General features: G+C 44.3%; 1 protein-coding gene across 1 annotated transcript; it reads right to left on the bottom strand.

The window, feature by feature from the left end:
* Positions 1–2,149: 2,149 nt before the first annotated feature.
* Positions 2,150–2,572, bottom strand: LOC123469855. The gene has a single exon (XM_045169201.1). It carries the CDS (start codon positions 2,570–2,572, stop codon positions 2,150–2,152), a length of 423 nt encoding a protein of 140 aa, XP_045025136.1.
* Positions 2,573–15,780: the final 13,208 nt, after the last annotated feature.

The raw sequence follows: 15,780 nt of genomic DNA, 5'->3' as shown, positions 1-15,780 counted from the left end.
AGTGTGAAAACAAAAAAGAAAGGCACAAAAAATGGAAGCCAAAATACTGGCAAGCAAAAGAATATGCACAAGTTCACACAAAGATGACAAGAGATAGCCTAAGAAAGCAATTAAAGACATTAAAGGAAGGGTACACAAAAAAGACGGTAAATTCACTAGTCAAAAAACAGTAGAAGAAATCCAAAAGATCGAGATCAATAGACATGAGTTTTTTGACTGAATAGACCAATCACGAATACCTTCGTCTTGTCGCCGCTATTTGCCGGCGACTCCACTACAAACGGGCCCGCAAAATCTACTCCTGTTATCGTGAACGGATTGGACATTTGCAGGCGGTCCAACGGTAGGGGCGCCGGTATTTCATCGAAGTGCCTCGAGTCCATTCTCTGGCATCTCGTGCACTTACTTGTCTCTTTTTTGATGGCTTGACGCATCTTCGGAATCCAGAAATCTGTTCTGAGTGCCCCCATCATGGTTTCCAAACCCAGTATGTTTCAACCGAAGATGCGTCTGTTCAATCAGCCTTCTGATTATAAAGTGCTCGGCCGGTAGCAGAATGAGCGCTGCTTTTTTATTGTATTCCATCCAATTTAGATGCCTGCCTCGACACCTGATTATCTCGTCTTTTTTGTCCCATATTAGGCCGAGTTTCCTCAACTCATATGGGACTTCTGTTTTCCCAGCTCTAAAGCTCTTCACCACTGCTCCGTAGTGAGTCGCCTGGGCTTCTTTGTAAAGCTCGAGCGTTGCCTCTCGAGTTTCGTCGGTGGTCAACCCGGGGAACTTCAATTTTCTCCCCCGGTGTCTGACCGTTGCCACCGGGCTTTCCGGATTCTCTTTGCCCTTGAACTTCTTTATCGCTCCCAGCATCGTGGCCAAGACTCTTACCATGGTTTGCATGCAGCTGAATCTTTCATGTCATTTCGCTTCGATTGATACCGCACATTGCGTTACTTCGTCTGCCTTTTCTTCGACCGAGACTTCCTGCAACTGGAGCTCGGTCGCTGAGCTTGGTGACTGCGGCCATTCCTCTTCCTTTCCCATCCAAGATGGGCCAGTCCACCAACTCTTCTGTGCGTTAAGCTGCGCAGCCGTAGCTCCTATGGATGCTACGTCTGCTGGGTTCTGTAACCCTGGGCAGTGTCTGATTTTCTCAGTTTCCACTGTCTGCCTTATCTCCGTCACTCTGTTATGAACGAACTGCTTCCACCGACCAGCCTCGCCTTTCATCCACCAAAAAGCTATCGCTGAGTCGGTCCACAGTAGGTTTCTCTTGATCTTTCTCTCCGTCGCTTTCTCGACGTAGCTTCCGAGTCTTGCTGCCAGAAGCCCGCTCAGAAGTTCCAGTCTCGGAATCGAGACGGATTTCTTGGGGTCCGGCGCTACTCTCGTCTTGCTACACAGCATTACCGGGTCTTTTCCATCCGTCCTCTGCAAGTATGCCACCACACTGTAGGCGTCATTACTTGCGTCGCAGAATAGATGGAGTCGTCCGTCATGCTCCCCGGCCCATCTGGGCTGATAGGTGTTCTTTAATTCGGTTATCCCGTTAATAAAAGTCTTCCAATGAGGTATCACCTCGATTGGAATGGGCTCGTCCCATCCTGTTCCAGCCAACCAGACCTTTTGCATGATGAGTTTCTCCACCAGCGTCACAGGAGCGATGAGACCCAAAGGGTCAAAGATTTTCAGCGCTAGGCTGAAAAGCAACCGTTTGGTGGGTCTGTCACCAATTTCGCGGGCTTCTCTAAGTACCTGCGTCGGATCAAACCGAAATTTGTCCGATACTGGATCCCAGATCACCCCTAACGCCTTTGTGGCTGACTTGCTTTCCGCTGTGCATTCCACACCGTTTCCTTGAATTGGACCTCCGACAGTCTCTCAATCAATTCTGCGCTGTTGGAGGTCCATTTGCACAATTCCATCTTCGCGGCCTTGAAGATCGTATTAGCTTCGCGAATACGCTTCTCCGCTTCATCAACATTGGTCTCACCCCCTAGCCAGTCGTCAAAGTATAACTGCTGTTGTAGCTGCCGCACGGTCTCCGGGTATATTTATTCAAACCCTTTCAGGTGTTTTAGGATGACGGCCTTGAGAATGAACGGGCTGCATGACAACCCGAACGGTACTCTTCTCCATCTGTATTCAATCAGTCTGGCTGTGCTTTCCTAGGGTCATCGATCCAAATGAACCTGATCAACTGCCCGTGCTCCGGGCGGATCTCCACTTGGAGAAACGCCTGAGTGATATCGGCAGTCCAGGCTATCCGATTCTGTCGCAACCGCAACAAGACTGCTAATACTTCCGGGTTTAGATTTGGCCCTATTTCCAAAGCATCATTGATGCTAGGTCTGTCCTTCATGTGGGCTGATCCATCGAACACCGGCCGAATTTTCGTTGTCTCCGCGCCTACTTTAATCACTGGGCGGTGAGGCAAGTAGGTGCAGTTACCGGTGAATTCTAAGTCGGCTTCTTCAATAAATCCGTCTCTGATATATTGCTGGAATATCTCATGATATTTCAGTTTATCTTCCAATTGGGTCTTGCCCAGCAGCCCTTGCAGCAGTATCATCGCTATGTTCCGGTTGGATTCGATTCTGCGATGGCCGATCTTGATGGGGAACAACACCATGTATCACCCATCTTCGGCCCGCTGAATCGTCTCCTGATAGGCCTCCAAGAATGCGGGTTCTGCCTTTTCTTGCAAGGTTATCCCCATATGTTCTAGACTCCAAAATTCATTGAAGTCCATCATTGGTTTTTGAGCGTCTATAGTCGCGGTTAGCACTTGCTCTTCCGCTTTGCTGTTTACACCTATCGTGCCAAAGATCAGCAAGCCGACTTTGCTTGCAAACGCGACCAGCCCATTTGCACCTGGGATGGTCTTGTGCTGCATTATCGACCAGATCAAATCCCAGCCGACGATAATATCAAACTGACTGCCTTGTTGTCCGGTTATGTACCGGTCATCAGCTAAGTCTTTCCCCTCTCCTATCAGGCTCCTTGAGAAATCTGTCGGGGAGACCTTCTTCGCGTTTGCTAGGAATTTCCTCGCAATCGCTTCGATTTTTATCTCTGGGGCGTCCTGGCTCAATCCCGTTAGCTTGAGTCCGAACACCGCATGGTTTTTGCCAACTTTGTTCTGGTCACCAAACCCGTGACCGCCAGGTAATCCGCCTGTATCTTGTTAGCTCCGACTCTGGTCGCCCTGTCCTGACGGACAAACGTTCTCTCGCTTCCAGAGTCTATTAATCCGACTATCTTTACCCTGTTATCGGCGTTCCCCTTGAGGTAAGCCGTGAACGTGGGCAATACTCCCGTCTTCGATCTAGTGGAGACCGTCAACGTGGTGGTGTCTATCGTCACCACCTTTGGAGTTCTTCGAGGGGGGAATCCTCGGTTTCCTGCGGAAGCTGTCGCATAACCCCCGCCCCGTGGTCTAGCCACGCATACGGCAGGGATATGCTCCGTGCTTCCGCAGTGTCGGCACGGTATCCGCAAAATACAGTGTTCCGTCGGATGCGATCGGGCCAGACACTTCAGACACCGACCCTCTTTCTCCGCGGCCGCTCTTCTCTGAGCCGACGACCCATGGCTGCATTTGTGGTGCAAATATGGTTTTTGGCAAAAGAGGCATAGCATGCCCCCGTTTCCATTATTCGACATTGTAGCGGCCGACTCTGGCACGGGCTTCCCGCTACAACTCACCGCCGACGTCTCATCTTCCTCTCGATGCCTTATTTCCCTTTTCAGGGCCTTCAAAATCTTTGAGAACGTTGGTTCATCATCGTCCCACCGATCCCTCCACCGGCTAACCAACGCCTTCGGAAAGGACGCCAGTAGATCCGGGGCGAGATAGGCTTGGTGTGTCCTAGTGTCTACTCCAAGGCTACTTAACGTCGAGACGTTATTCGCCAGCCAGTCATGGAGTTTCTGCCACTGCGATAGAGCTGAAGTCTCGCTCAATCGCGTGTTCGTCATCGCTTTCAATTCAGACAGATAGTGCTTTTTCAGCTTATCTTCATCTCCGAATCTATCGGTTAATAACTCCATCGCCTTGCGGTATTGATTCGACCCGTATTGCAGGTACGAAACCGCGTCGGCCGCCTTTCCTTTCAAACAGCCCCGAAGGTACTGATACTTTTGATCATTTGTCAGCGTGTTATCGTCGTCGTAAGTCGCCCAGGTGGCCTTCCAACTGCCCCACGCTGCTATATCTCCACTAAACAACGGAAGTGGTAACGCTGGGCGATTGACAAGTGTCGTAGTCGTCGGTGTAGGGTGTCGTTTCTGAGACTCTGCCAACTGGTCCAACACCGCTATCTCACTCAGCGCTACGTCTAGCTGCTCGCGGTCACTTATTCTATCATCTGCCGTCAAGATTCCAGCAAACTTCCGTGTTATTTCTCTGATTCTCTCGTGTCTGGTCTGCGCCTTGAGTGTATTCACTCGGCGTTCCCTTTTGTCTTTCGACGTTCTCACTATGTGACCGGAACCCATCAGTTCTCCCATCAGGGTGTCTCGTTCGGCCGTCAACTCATCTCTTGTATCACAAGAGATGTTTTCCGCCGATGCGCTACTTGAGTGACGGCTTCTCACCGTCATCCTTTCGTCTGAGGAGTCTCCCCCCTTCTCGGAGGTCTCAACTTGATCTGTTACTTGAATCCGCCTCAGCTCAATAAGGATATCGTCCTTGCATTTTTCATTGCCTTGGTGGTTTCGTCTCTGATCATATTTTGAAGAGTCGCAACGATGCTCGTCTCTCGGGCGTCCATCTCTTCTCTTATTCTCTTCAACCCACCGTCAACCATCGCCGACTGTCTCTGCTGAAGCTGGAGCTCTACTTGCGGTAGTAACACACCGATTCGGCGTACTTCCGTTTCAAGCATTCGCCCCTTTGCATCTAACGCCGCTATCGTGCCATCTTGTCTGACGGCTACAGTTTGAGCTTCTTGGCCCAGCCGTTGAGATTCCTTTGTAAATTTTGCGTCGACTCTTTCCACCCACCCATTAAGGTTGGCGATGTTGCTTTTTGCTTCGTCCAACGCTACTTCTTGCAACGCAAACCGATCATCCGAAACCTCTGCCGCCACTGCCGCTCGGGTTTTGATTGATCTCGATTCCGTAATTTTATTTATCCTTTCTTTTCCCGAAGAATTGAGTCAACTAAGACACGCAAGTTCGGTTTGAAAATATTTTATTTTTCGTGTAACAATAACAGAAATAAACAAGGACTTTAGCCCGAATAAGGGCTTGTCGGGGATTTTAGGGCGGCTTCCTCGTCCTCAGAGGGGTGGATGCCGTGCTTTTTGAACTGTTTTGCGAGCACTTTCTCAGAAGAGGTTGTCCGACCTCGGCTCTCTTTGCTGGATCGGGGTGTCTCCCCGGGCGTCTCCTTCCTCGAGCGTGTGGAGCTGCTGTGGGACTAGGAGGATTTGGCAGACTTGGAGGACCGTTCCGGGGTGATAAGCAGAGCGTCGGGAGCCGAGGTGGATGATCCGGTCTGAGAGGGTATATCAGGCAGCACCTGAATCTGCAACACGGCAGGTCTTACGATCGGCGACGGAACGTACGGTTCTGAGGCCTTGGCCGCAAGTCTTCGGGCTGCGGAACTCTTGGCAAGTTCTTCTTCCCGCTGAACGAGCGCTTCCTTTTCTCTCCGCAGGAGGAAGGTCTGCTGGAGGTAGAGTGCGGTTTCGGCCGCCTCCTTCTCTTTGCGCTGGGCGATTAAGATAGCGAGGGCGTGCTCCTCCTTGACCTTTTGCACCCTTTCGAGCTCGGCGCGTTCTTTCTCGTTGAGAAATTTCAGGTTTTGGTCCGCCGGTCGGGCGAAGGTAGCAAACCTGGCCGTTGGAGTCGTCTTTAGTTTGCTCGGCGCTGAGGTGGGACGAGGGAACGGCTCCCGTAGTCCTAACCGGCGGAAAACTTCTCGTGGGACTACCCGGTCTAAACCGATCCACAGCGAGTGTAGATGGTTGTTTTCTAGAGAACGCCCGAACGAGTGGTAGACAGTGTCCATGGCCGGGGAACGGATATTGTCGGACACTACAAAAAAGAAGAAGAAAGCGGAAAAAATTTGGTTATTGTACATTTTTTCTAAGTTCTTTACAAAAAAAATTTAAGATTTTCTAAGTCCCAGCTGAAAAATGTATTTTGCGGCTGAGTCCTAACTTTTCCCAGAATCCGACAAAATTTTGTTTTTTGGAACTTTGAAAAAATTTAAACACCGGGATCTCCGGTTCGAAGGACCAATTTCAGGAATTATAATCCCGTAAGGCCAGATTACTGCTGGCGCAGAAGGTCAGTCAGGTCTTACGGTGGTAAGCCTGCCAGACTATTTGTCCTTGCTACGGTTAAACTTATCTCAAGTGCCGTAGCACTATTTCGAAGACTACTGCGGTCGCCTTTGTCGGACTAGCACTGGTAAGTCCGTGAACTGCTATTCGCCTTATCGGGCTAGAGCAAGGTCTGATTCTGTTGGGCCTTGTCGGGCTCAACAGAGGATACGGCCGCAGAGTATTACTCTTAGTAGCGGTGAAGTGAAGGCTCCGTGTGTCTGGCTCGGTCGCAGGCTGGCACGTCACGACAGGCGGCTGGCAGGCTAAAGGAGACGGTGGCAGGAGGGCTTCGGACTTATCTGCAAAAGGAACGGGTTAGCAAATAAATAGACTTGACGCGACATTTCGGTGAAGAAAAGCGAGTGTATTAGCATGGCTCGACGGCCCCTTATATACACGGAAAACTACACCGTTGTCTAATTTGTCCGAGCGTCCGATCCTGGAATAGAGGGCAGCGCTGTTGATGATTGCCGGCTATCGATCAGTAAACTTCCCGATAACCCTGCGGGAACTAAACCTATATTCTGGCGGGATGAACTCTGCAGGCTCCGCCTGAATGAGTTCAACCCTCACGTCGTTCCTTTCACCCTCAACAGGTGTCTCCATATATATGGAAAAGCTCTCAGGCAGTTCCAATAACACAGTCTCGCGCTCAAGCCTCCTATCTACGGCTCTTACGAGCCGAAGGCCGTCTTAAGTCACTTGCTTCCGCTAATGGACTTCCTTATTCTCGGTGGCGCGGCCCTTTACCGAGGATGACTCGTCTGAGTCTAGCCTGCTTCGGCCAAAGAGTTGTCACCCGGACGAGGGCTGTGAGCTTCGTCCGTCGGAGTTTCCGACAGATGGTCAGGCATTTGCTCGATTTTTAAGGTAGCGTGTGGTTAAGTTATCCTTCTCATTTCAATTGATTCCAGAGCTAGCTTTTTCCTTTATAGATGTAGAAACGGTCGCCCCTAGTATCATCCTTAGGATGTTACTTTGGATTATTTCCAGCTTGCGTTGTCTAGTTTTGTTTGATGCACCGTAGGCTATTAGTCCATATCCCAGCTTGCTTCTTATTAGGGCTATGTAGAGGGTACGCAAAGATTCGATGCTAGGGCAATGTTTGGAGGATTCTTAAGACCTAAGGCCAGAGTCATAGACCCCTGATTGCTTCGCTATGGATATTTTCCCTCTCATAATAGGTTTACCCTTTTGCGGAGAAAACGATTCGTTTTCCATCCGACGAGAGCGGCTCTTGTGGGTGTGTTGGTGTTCACTCCAATAAGAGAATCCTTTGTAGCTAGATGGTGATCCCACCAGGTGGAAAATTACACTTATGCTCCACCCTAAATCCCCTATTTTTTCGTTTAGTTGTCTCCGCAAATAAGTACCCTTTTTTAGAGAAAAAAAACAATAGTCATAAGAAAAAAGCTTTTTAAAATTGCAATTTTGGTTTGTGTTGAGTGTTGAACATAAAAAAGGTCTTGGTCGAACACTATAACCAGGTGTTTGATTTCTTTTGCTATTAGTATCACTACTTTTTCTAGGAATATCATTGGTATCTGGATAAGATTTTCATAATTCCTGCGCTGATAGATGACAATGCCAAACCTGTGACACCCCCTTAGTTGGATTGCCGTTCACCAAGTGAAAGTGATTGTAACCCCTTCCCTTTTACCTTCAAACTTTTAATTTGTGTTAGTATATACCGTACCCGCCTTTAGTATCCGAACGCTAGGGCCATTAACGTTTCTATACCCTGGGTCATCTTGACGGAGTCGGCCGCCTGTTTCTTTCACATCGCTAGGATCAACCCATTTATTTGTTCCCCTATGTTCTTCGACCATCGCTTTACTTCATTTCCAACAGCTGACAGGTCCGAGTCCAGGGAAAAATTCCACTTTCGCTATGGAGCCCTTTTTATGCACCGGTGCTATACCTACACCATATATATTGTTTTTGCTGCGAAGAGCAAAGGGAACACAACAACAGTGGGTAGTATGCATATACATATACACACATAGGCTACGTGGATGCATATATGAACACTGGTCGCAACGATACTCGTCCACAGTCTCATTCGGGTCCCGAACGAAGATCGTGTTGCGCACATCTCTCTCCTCGTATAATACATTGCTCGCGCGTGCGCGGCCTCCTTTTCCTATCACTGCTTCATTAGGAAATGATTAGTTATCTTATTGGGCACAAGAAATAAGAAGAAGGAATTGGCAGGACTGAACTTGTTACGAGAAAAGTGGCCGGTTCGCAATTTTGGTTGAATATTTTTAGAAATTGGTGGCTGGTCTTACACAGTGTTTGTGCCCATGGTCTCAGCTGTCGCCCTGCTAATCATTTCAGTTTTCTACTCCATTACGTGAATTGGACATCCAATTTTGAAAAGAGGAGCTCAAGGAAATCATACTTATATTAGTCTACACACGGTAAGATCAAAAGACTCTAGACGGATTTTATTTCTGATCTGCTGCCTTATACTTTGTAATGCAAAAGACGATGTTGATACGTTCTTAATCCCCGTTTCAAATATTATTGATGCTGCACGTCTAACCAGTTAAAGTGAAAGTAACATACCTGTTTTTGCTGGCTTATTTAATTTTAAGATTTTAAAAATCAGAAATAAATAAAAATTGCAGAGGGAAATTTCCCAAACGTCAAGGTAACATTCCCACCCAAATCTTGCACCACTCGTTGGATTGAAAAGGTCTCCGTTGCAAAAAAATTCTTGGAAGTTTTCCAGCTCTAAAATTATATATCGAGACAGCCGTGGACACAAAAGAACCCAATCAGCCAAGCTGGAAGATACTAGAGGTTCCTTTTAAGGATCGCTTCCGGCGTGTCAAAGTACCTTTTTTCATCCGCGCTGCCAACGAAGATGAGCCTTTTCTGCGCCTTTTTCAGTCGCAGAAACCACTAGCTCAATTTATCTATGATGAAATCGGTAATATCCTCATGAACATTTAAAAAAGAAATACTGAAACCTGATTTGGAAGAACTGGACATCTCAAGAACTAACGCGACTGAATTTGGAGGATCCAGAAAATCTTCTGTCTCACAATCGTGTAGCAATCGGAATGACCACCTTTGATGAATTGGAAGCCCTTAAGAAAGTGGATGCTGGAAAGAAGGAGAGTTTCAAGCCAAAGAGTTCCAAAATGGACTGTTTAAGTTTCTCTTAAATCTACGGCTGCCAAGATCATCGCAAACGTCCGTCTATAAAATATCCTTTGGCCAGATACATTTCCAGACTGCCTCCTTCGGTAATTCAGCAAGATTGTAAAGCTGCGTGCCGAAGGATGAGAAAACTGTGTCGTCATCTTATTTAAAACAGCCAAATTGAAGGCCCAGATTGGGACCTGTGCCAAATCCAAAATGATGAAATGATATATGGGGAGATCAGACCCATATTAAACACCAGCTTTTCCCTTTTATCTCCTATCCTTCTACAGGAATTACCTTTTTCTTTTTACGAATAATTTTTTATTCTATACCCCAACTCCTCTAATTTTTTTACTGTTTTTAAACAAAGCAAAAAAAAAAGTTAAAAGATTTGAATTTTTTGTCTTTCTTGTCAGACCCGGGTAGGGTTAATTTGGACTTTCTTTTACGAAAAAGAAATTCAATTTAAGATAAAGACAAGACAGGGGGGGGGGGATGGAACGAAATAAATCGAGAATAAATAATTCATATTCTTAGCTCTTTTTCCCTAATTTTTTTGCAATGACACGTAAACTAATGACCATATAGATTGTTTTAGCTTGTTAAAAGTTATAAACTACCCCTTCCACTCTCCTTTCTTCTCCACTTCTTTCTTTGTCCAACTTTACCCAACAAATTGTCAAAATTGACCCCAAAATCCCCAATTCCTTCCAAAATTAAAAATTAAATTATGACTTAACCTTACAACAATAAAATTTTTCCGATTCTTCTTCAAATAGAATTCCATCTTCCACGTCTGCTGAATTAACCAAAATGACCGAGTAGTTTAAAAGAAAATAAATGGGACCAACGTTTTTCTGGCGCGCAAGCACTGCCGCTCCGTTTTCTACGTTTATTTCAAAAACTATAAGCCTCGCGTTAAAAACAACTTGCGTATCGTGATTCTGGTTTAATAACGAATCGAAATATAATTTACTACTATATGTGTGAATGTCAAAGCTATACGAAGTTTCTGTTAGCACAGATGTTTTAGTTTAGTTCAAACTTGGCATTTTTAAAAATTACCTTCCCCATGGATAGTTTATATCCACCGTGATTTAGTTGTGTAACATCGTGTTCAAGTTCAGCTTTTGACGTTTGAGTAACGTATTCTTTAAAGCGCTTGTCTATAATCCAGGTGTTAATAAGTTCCATCCAAGTTCCTTTTACAACACATCTTCAGGTAAATGAAAATTTCTATTTTCAGTAAGCAACACAATTAGTTCAACTGATCTTACTTTTAACGTGACAAGTGTTTTTCCTGGTGAGTTTCTTTTTTTACACCCGCCTTTAAAAAACAACAACATATATATATTGTTAAGAAATGAGGGTAAGGAATAGCTTAGATGGGTGTCTTTTGAGAACCGCTCGGTCTATTTCCTGAATTTAGCAGACACACACACAGTCTGAATCACGCATTACCGCGTTTAAACCGGTGCCTGCATTACCGCAGCGCACCACGAACACACCGGTGCCTGCATTACCGCAGCGCACTACGAACGGTCGTATTACCACGACCGTCCGGACCTGGCCATGCTTGTTGGCATTCCAGCACCAGCAATTTACACAACAGAAACACACATTCACGCTGGCCATGCTTGTTGGCATTCCAGCACCAGTAAAGTAGACACAAAAACTACAACACAAACACATGACACCAGAGACTGTTGAGTCCGGCTGGTTTCACACCGAGGGTAAGACTGCCCCAATTACAAAGGAGAAGATGGGAAAGAACAAAGGGAGTAGGAAGTCGTCACGTCAACGAAGAGGGAAAGTCGGCCAAAGGTCGAAGACGCTCACAGAACGTTACACGGCCTCTCCTGACTCGAGTTTTTCCCTGAAAAACCGAAATAAACAGAAAAATAAAAAAAACGAAAAAATAATTCAAGTAATAACAGTTATCGGGTTGCCCGCGTTTGTCTTGGGTAACTGTCCCCGCAAAGTCAAGTACGTCTTCTTCGCGTTGTCTACGCTAAGTTGGGAGTGATGGACCAGCGTCAAGGGCTCGTTGCTGATTTTGGGCCAGCAATTGTTGTAGCATCTCATTTTGGGCACGAACAATCTCCATAATAAAAGCAAAAACATCTTCCGCCATTTTTTAGTTAAGAGGATCTCAGAAGTTATTTAAGAAAACGGGTTAGAAATTAAGAATTCAAAAGAAAAACAAAATAAAATGAAACGGAGAAAGCAACATGAAATAAACAAATTAAAACTGGCAGGGTTTCGGGCGGTCAGATTAAACCAACCATTCAGAGGCCCGAATCCCACTTCTGACACCATGTTAAGAAATGAGGGTAAGGAATAGCTTAGATGGGTGTCTTTTGAGAACCGCTCGGTCTATTTCCTGAATTTAGCAGACACACACACAGTCTGAATCACGCATTACCGCGTTTAAACCGGTGCCTGCATTACCGCAGCGCACCACGAACACACCGGTGCCTGCATTACCGCAGCGCACTACGAACGGTCGTATTACCACGACCGTCCGGACCTGGCCATGCTTGTTGGCATTCCAGCACCAGCAATTTACACAACAGAAACACACATTCACGCTGGCCATGCTTGTTGGCATTCCAGCACCAGTAAAGTAGACACAAAAACTACAACACAAACACATGACACCAGAGACTGTTGAGTCCGGCTGGTTTCACACCGAGGGTAAGACTGCCCCAATTACAAAGGAGAAGATGGGAAAGAACAAAGGGAGTAGGAAGTCGTCACGTCAACGAAGAGGGAAAGTCGGCCAAAGGTCGAAGACGCTCACAGAACGTTACAATATGTTAAATTATAGTAATAAATAATTGAAACATGCAAATCGCATCTCTCGTTTCTTGATGTGTGTTAATAAATTCTAGATAATTAAAGTTCTTAAACGTTTAATTAGTGTAATAACCATTTGCTTCTCCTTGCATGCATTCTCGTACAAAATTGCCTTTGAAAAATGATATCCGATCAAACCACATGAGAAAAATTTTAAAAAGAAATTTTCTAAAAGAACTAATAGACTTACGAGCTTTTGACATTCGTTTAGTGAAAGAAAAGTAACGAGACATTTTAGCAAAAGTTTGCTCTGGCTCTTCACCTAATGTCATTGCTGCATGATATCTCAAGACCTACAAAGGCAAAGTATTTACTTTAAAGGTCTCTATCTTATCGTATAGTATTTTATCTGGTAGCATTGACTGGCTTTTCCACGGAATGTAAATAAAAAAGGCCTCATTTATTTCCGTTAAATTACCCAGAAAATTACCCCCGAATTCAATTTCGACAAGAAGCAGCCTTCTTTTGCAAGCTTGGTTATCTTTCTGCCAAAGGCCAATATTTACGGACTATAACGTAGAAGAAGAAATATCATCCTATCCGAAGGACTACCATATTGTCGCGGTTGAAAACGGAGAGTGATTTTCTCTTCGCAGATATGAGTCACCCGCACCTTGGACAACACTGCGACAATGGTGGAAAAATTACCAGGAGTCTGCTCTAAGGAAGACACGGAGATACGCAGTCCGGAAGGGGAGTAGTTCGCGTGACGGTATAACACGCTGCTATGAATCTGCGTCAGTTGAGTCTCCATCGAGTTAGCTTCCGATGCTTACCGGTTGGTGGGATTTTTGCATATTGACATAAAAATGTTGTATTTGCACAAACAAGAAATACTACAACAAGTGACGACTTAAACTAAAAAATGTTTTATGTTTTACGACAACTAAAAGGGGAATAGAAATTCACCTAAGTTCGGAGAACCGTCTGAATCTGTTACAGTTATTATTTTCCAACCTACAGAAGGCTTACAAGTCCCTAGTGTTAGTTTCAACTGATGTTATCGATGGATAGTAACTTTTGCGAAGAAGACCAGTATCAAAATCATTTAGATTGCGATTTGATTGATTGGAGCACAAATGATTTTGGAGAATCTGAAGATGATGACGACAACGACATTTTGGTAATTCTTGTGATTTCGATGATCAAGTGAATTAAAATTTATTTCTTGTTTATCAAACTCTAATTTTTAGAAGGAATTAGTCAATGTAGAGGCAAAGAAACAATATCTCGCTTTATTAAGCACTGCTTTTTACGTGAAACATGGGCCATCTAATTGTGCGCTGAAGGACCACTTGGCTTAATTGAAAATCGCTCTCCCAGAAAACGACGTGGAAGATGCATTCAGAAGTCCATATCTTTTCCATAAAAGTTTGCTCATCTGAAGAACACCATACGAAAAATATGTCTTTGCAACAAATGTTCCGAAACTTTGAAAACTGGAGTGGATTGAAATCCTATCAAAGAACAGCCAAGTTGCCATCCCTTTATAAAGAACGTCAAAGATATTCACGGCGGTTGCTACACAATAATGCTGTTCGTCGAAGAGCAAATACGATATTACGTAAAGCAATATGGATCATCCGCGAGAAACCACAAACCATCTGATGGTGTCGTTGGTGATATAGTTTCTGGCATACTCTATGAAGAAAGTCGTCACAGAGGATACATCTGCGATAACACAATCACGATCCTTATTTGTGTAGGTGGAGCGAATCCTTATGAACGTAGTTCGTCAATAATGTTTAATGGTAAATCCAGCTACTTTCTCTGGAATTGTGCTGTAATCAGAGTAATTTAAAAGTCTGCCTACATGATTAATAGATAAAAAGAAAAGTGCGAAAGTAAATTTGGGTTTTGGTCTTTTATGGGAGTGGTCAACGAGGCTCCATTTATGGTCCGACGTTCAAACGTAATCGTGTTTGCACTTTTTTATGGATATAAAAAACCTTCCATGCATATTTTTATCAAGCCATGAGTTGATGAACTCATTCGTCTTGGAACTACTGGAATAGTAGTAGATGGGACAACATACCACGTAAAGCCTTTAATTGTTAGCGTTGACGCTGTTGCCCGTCCTGTGCTCCAAAATACGACTCAATTCAATGGATTATACGGATGTGATTTCTGCCTACATCCTGGTAATCTCAACACTTCACCCCGGTGTATTTAGCAATTCAAAATAATTCCTTCTTATTTTGATATTTATTACCCAGGCCAAATTGCTAGAAAAGGAAAGGGACATTCTCGCGTAGGGGCAAGTGAGGACACTAGGGTGGGTGGTGAGGGACGTCCTCCGTTTTCGCCTAAAAATTCATTTAAAAAATTTGTAAAAATTGAAATAGCGTCCCACCGCATAGACTCTATAAGTTAATAAATGTTTCAATTTGATTATTCAGTTAATAAAAATTTTTTCTTATATGATAAAAAACCCTTATTACAAGATAGGTGGGGGTTGGGCTTATTGTAATCGATTAATATGCTGAATCATCGATTGCTTGTTATCATTGTAAGGAACAGTAATGGCGTCATGAGCTCGGTGATGATTGATGGGCTTAAAGGCCAAACCCGCCCACTAATGTCCCATTTTAGTCAAAAACAACTGTCCCGATTTCCCGATAAAGACAATTTTTTAAAACGTTAATATTATCTACAGTAATTGATCGAAAATTATAATTTTTGTTTTTAACAATAAAGAAATGATTAAGGTTAATTTCCATATTAAATTTACATGTCATTTGCGATTTTTTTTTTCTAGAAACATTAAATGGTGGATACAAAATTAACGAAAAAAACCGTTTTTTTTTTGTTTTGTTAATAACTGATACAGTTATTGACAAAACTCAACCAAATTTCATGCCAAAGTAGATTGTATGTATCTAAATAACATACTAAAAAAATTTTTAATTTTATTAAAATCTACTATTTTCCCCCTACTGTCCCTCTTGACCCGGTGTCCCGGCATACTCCAGTCTCCCCTAAGTAGACTCCCACTGACTTCTTTACCCCCACCAAACACCAATGAAAGACAAGACAATTTTTGTAAGGGATTTAAAGCAGTGCATTTTTAACTACAGCCAAAACGTTACAACATACAAACACACACATGCACACAAGAGGTAATTTTGACTAGTTAATTTATATCAAAGGTATACACATTTGCACACACATACACACATGCACACACATACACACATGCACACAATTTTGGTAACACACACTACTATTAACTTAGGCTAATCAAAAGAAAACTGGTAATTATAATCGTAAAAGCTCTGCCGGAACCACGGGGACAAATCTTGTTCAGGTTCAGCCACAGGCAGAGGTGGTCGGACCAGACATTCTGACATCGGTTGTGGTTTATTCGTCATGTTCTTAGAGGGGTGCAAACCCTGGAATAGACTGCGATGTAGGTTGCCAACCTCTG

This window comes from Daphnia magna, linkage group LG2, assembly GCF_020631705.1.
Source record: "Daphnia magna isolate NIES linkage group LG2, ASM2063170v1.1, whole genome shotgun sequence".
NCBI lineage: Eukaryota > Metazoa > Arthropoda > Branchiopoda > Diplostraca > Daphniidae > Daphnia > Daphnia magna.
This window is presented reverse-complemented; position numbering and strand designations above follow the sequence as displayed.

Excerpts from the sequence above, each read along its gene's own strand:
- LOC123469855 (XM_045169201.1), bottom strand. The coding sequence starts at position 2,572 with ATGATACTGCTGCAAGGGCTGCTGGGCAAGACCCAATTGGAAGATAAA.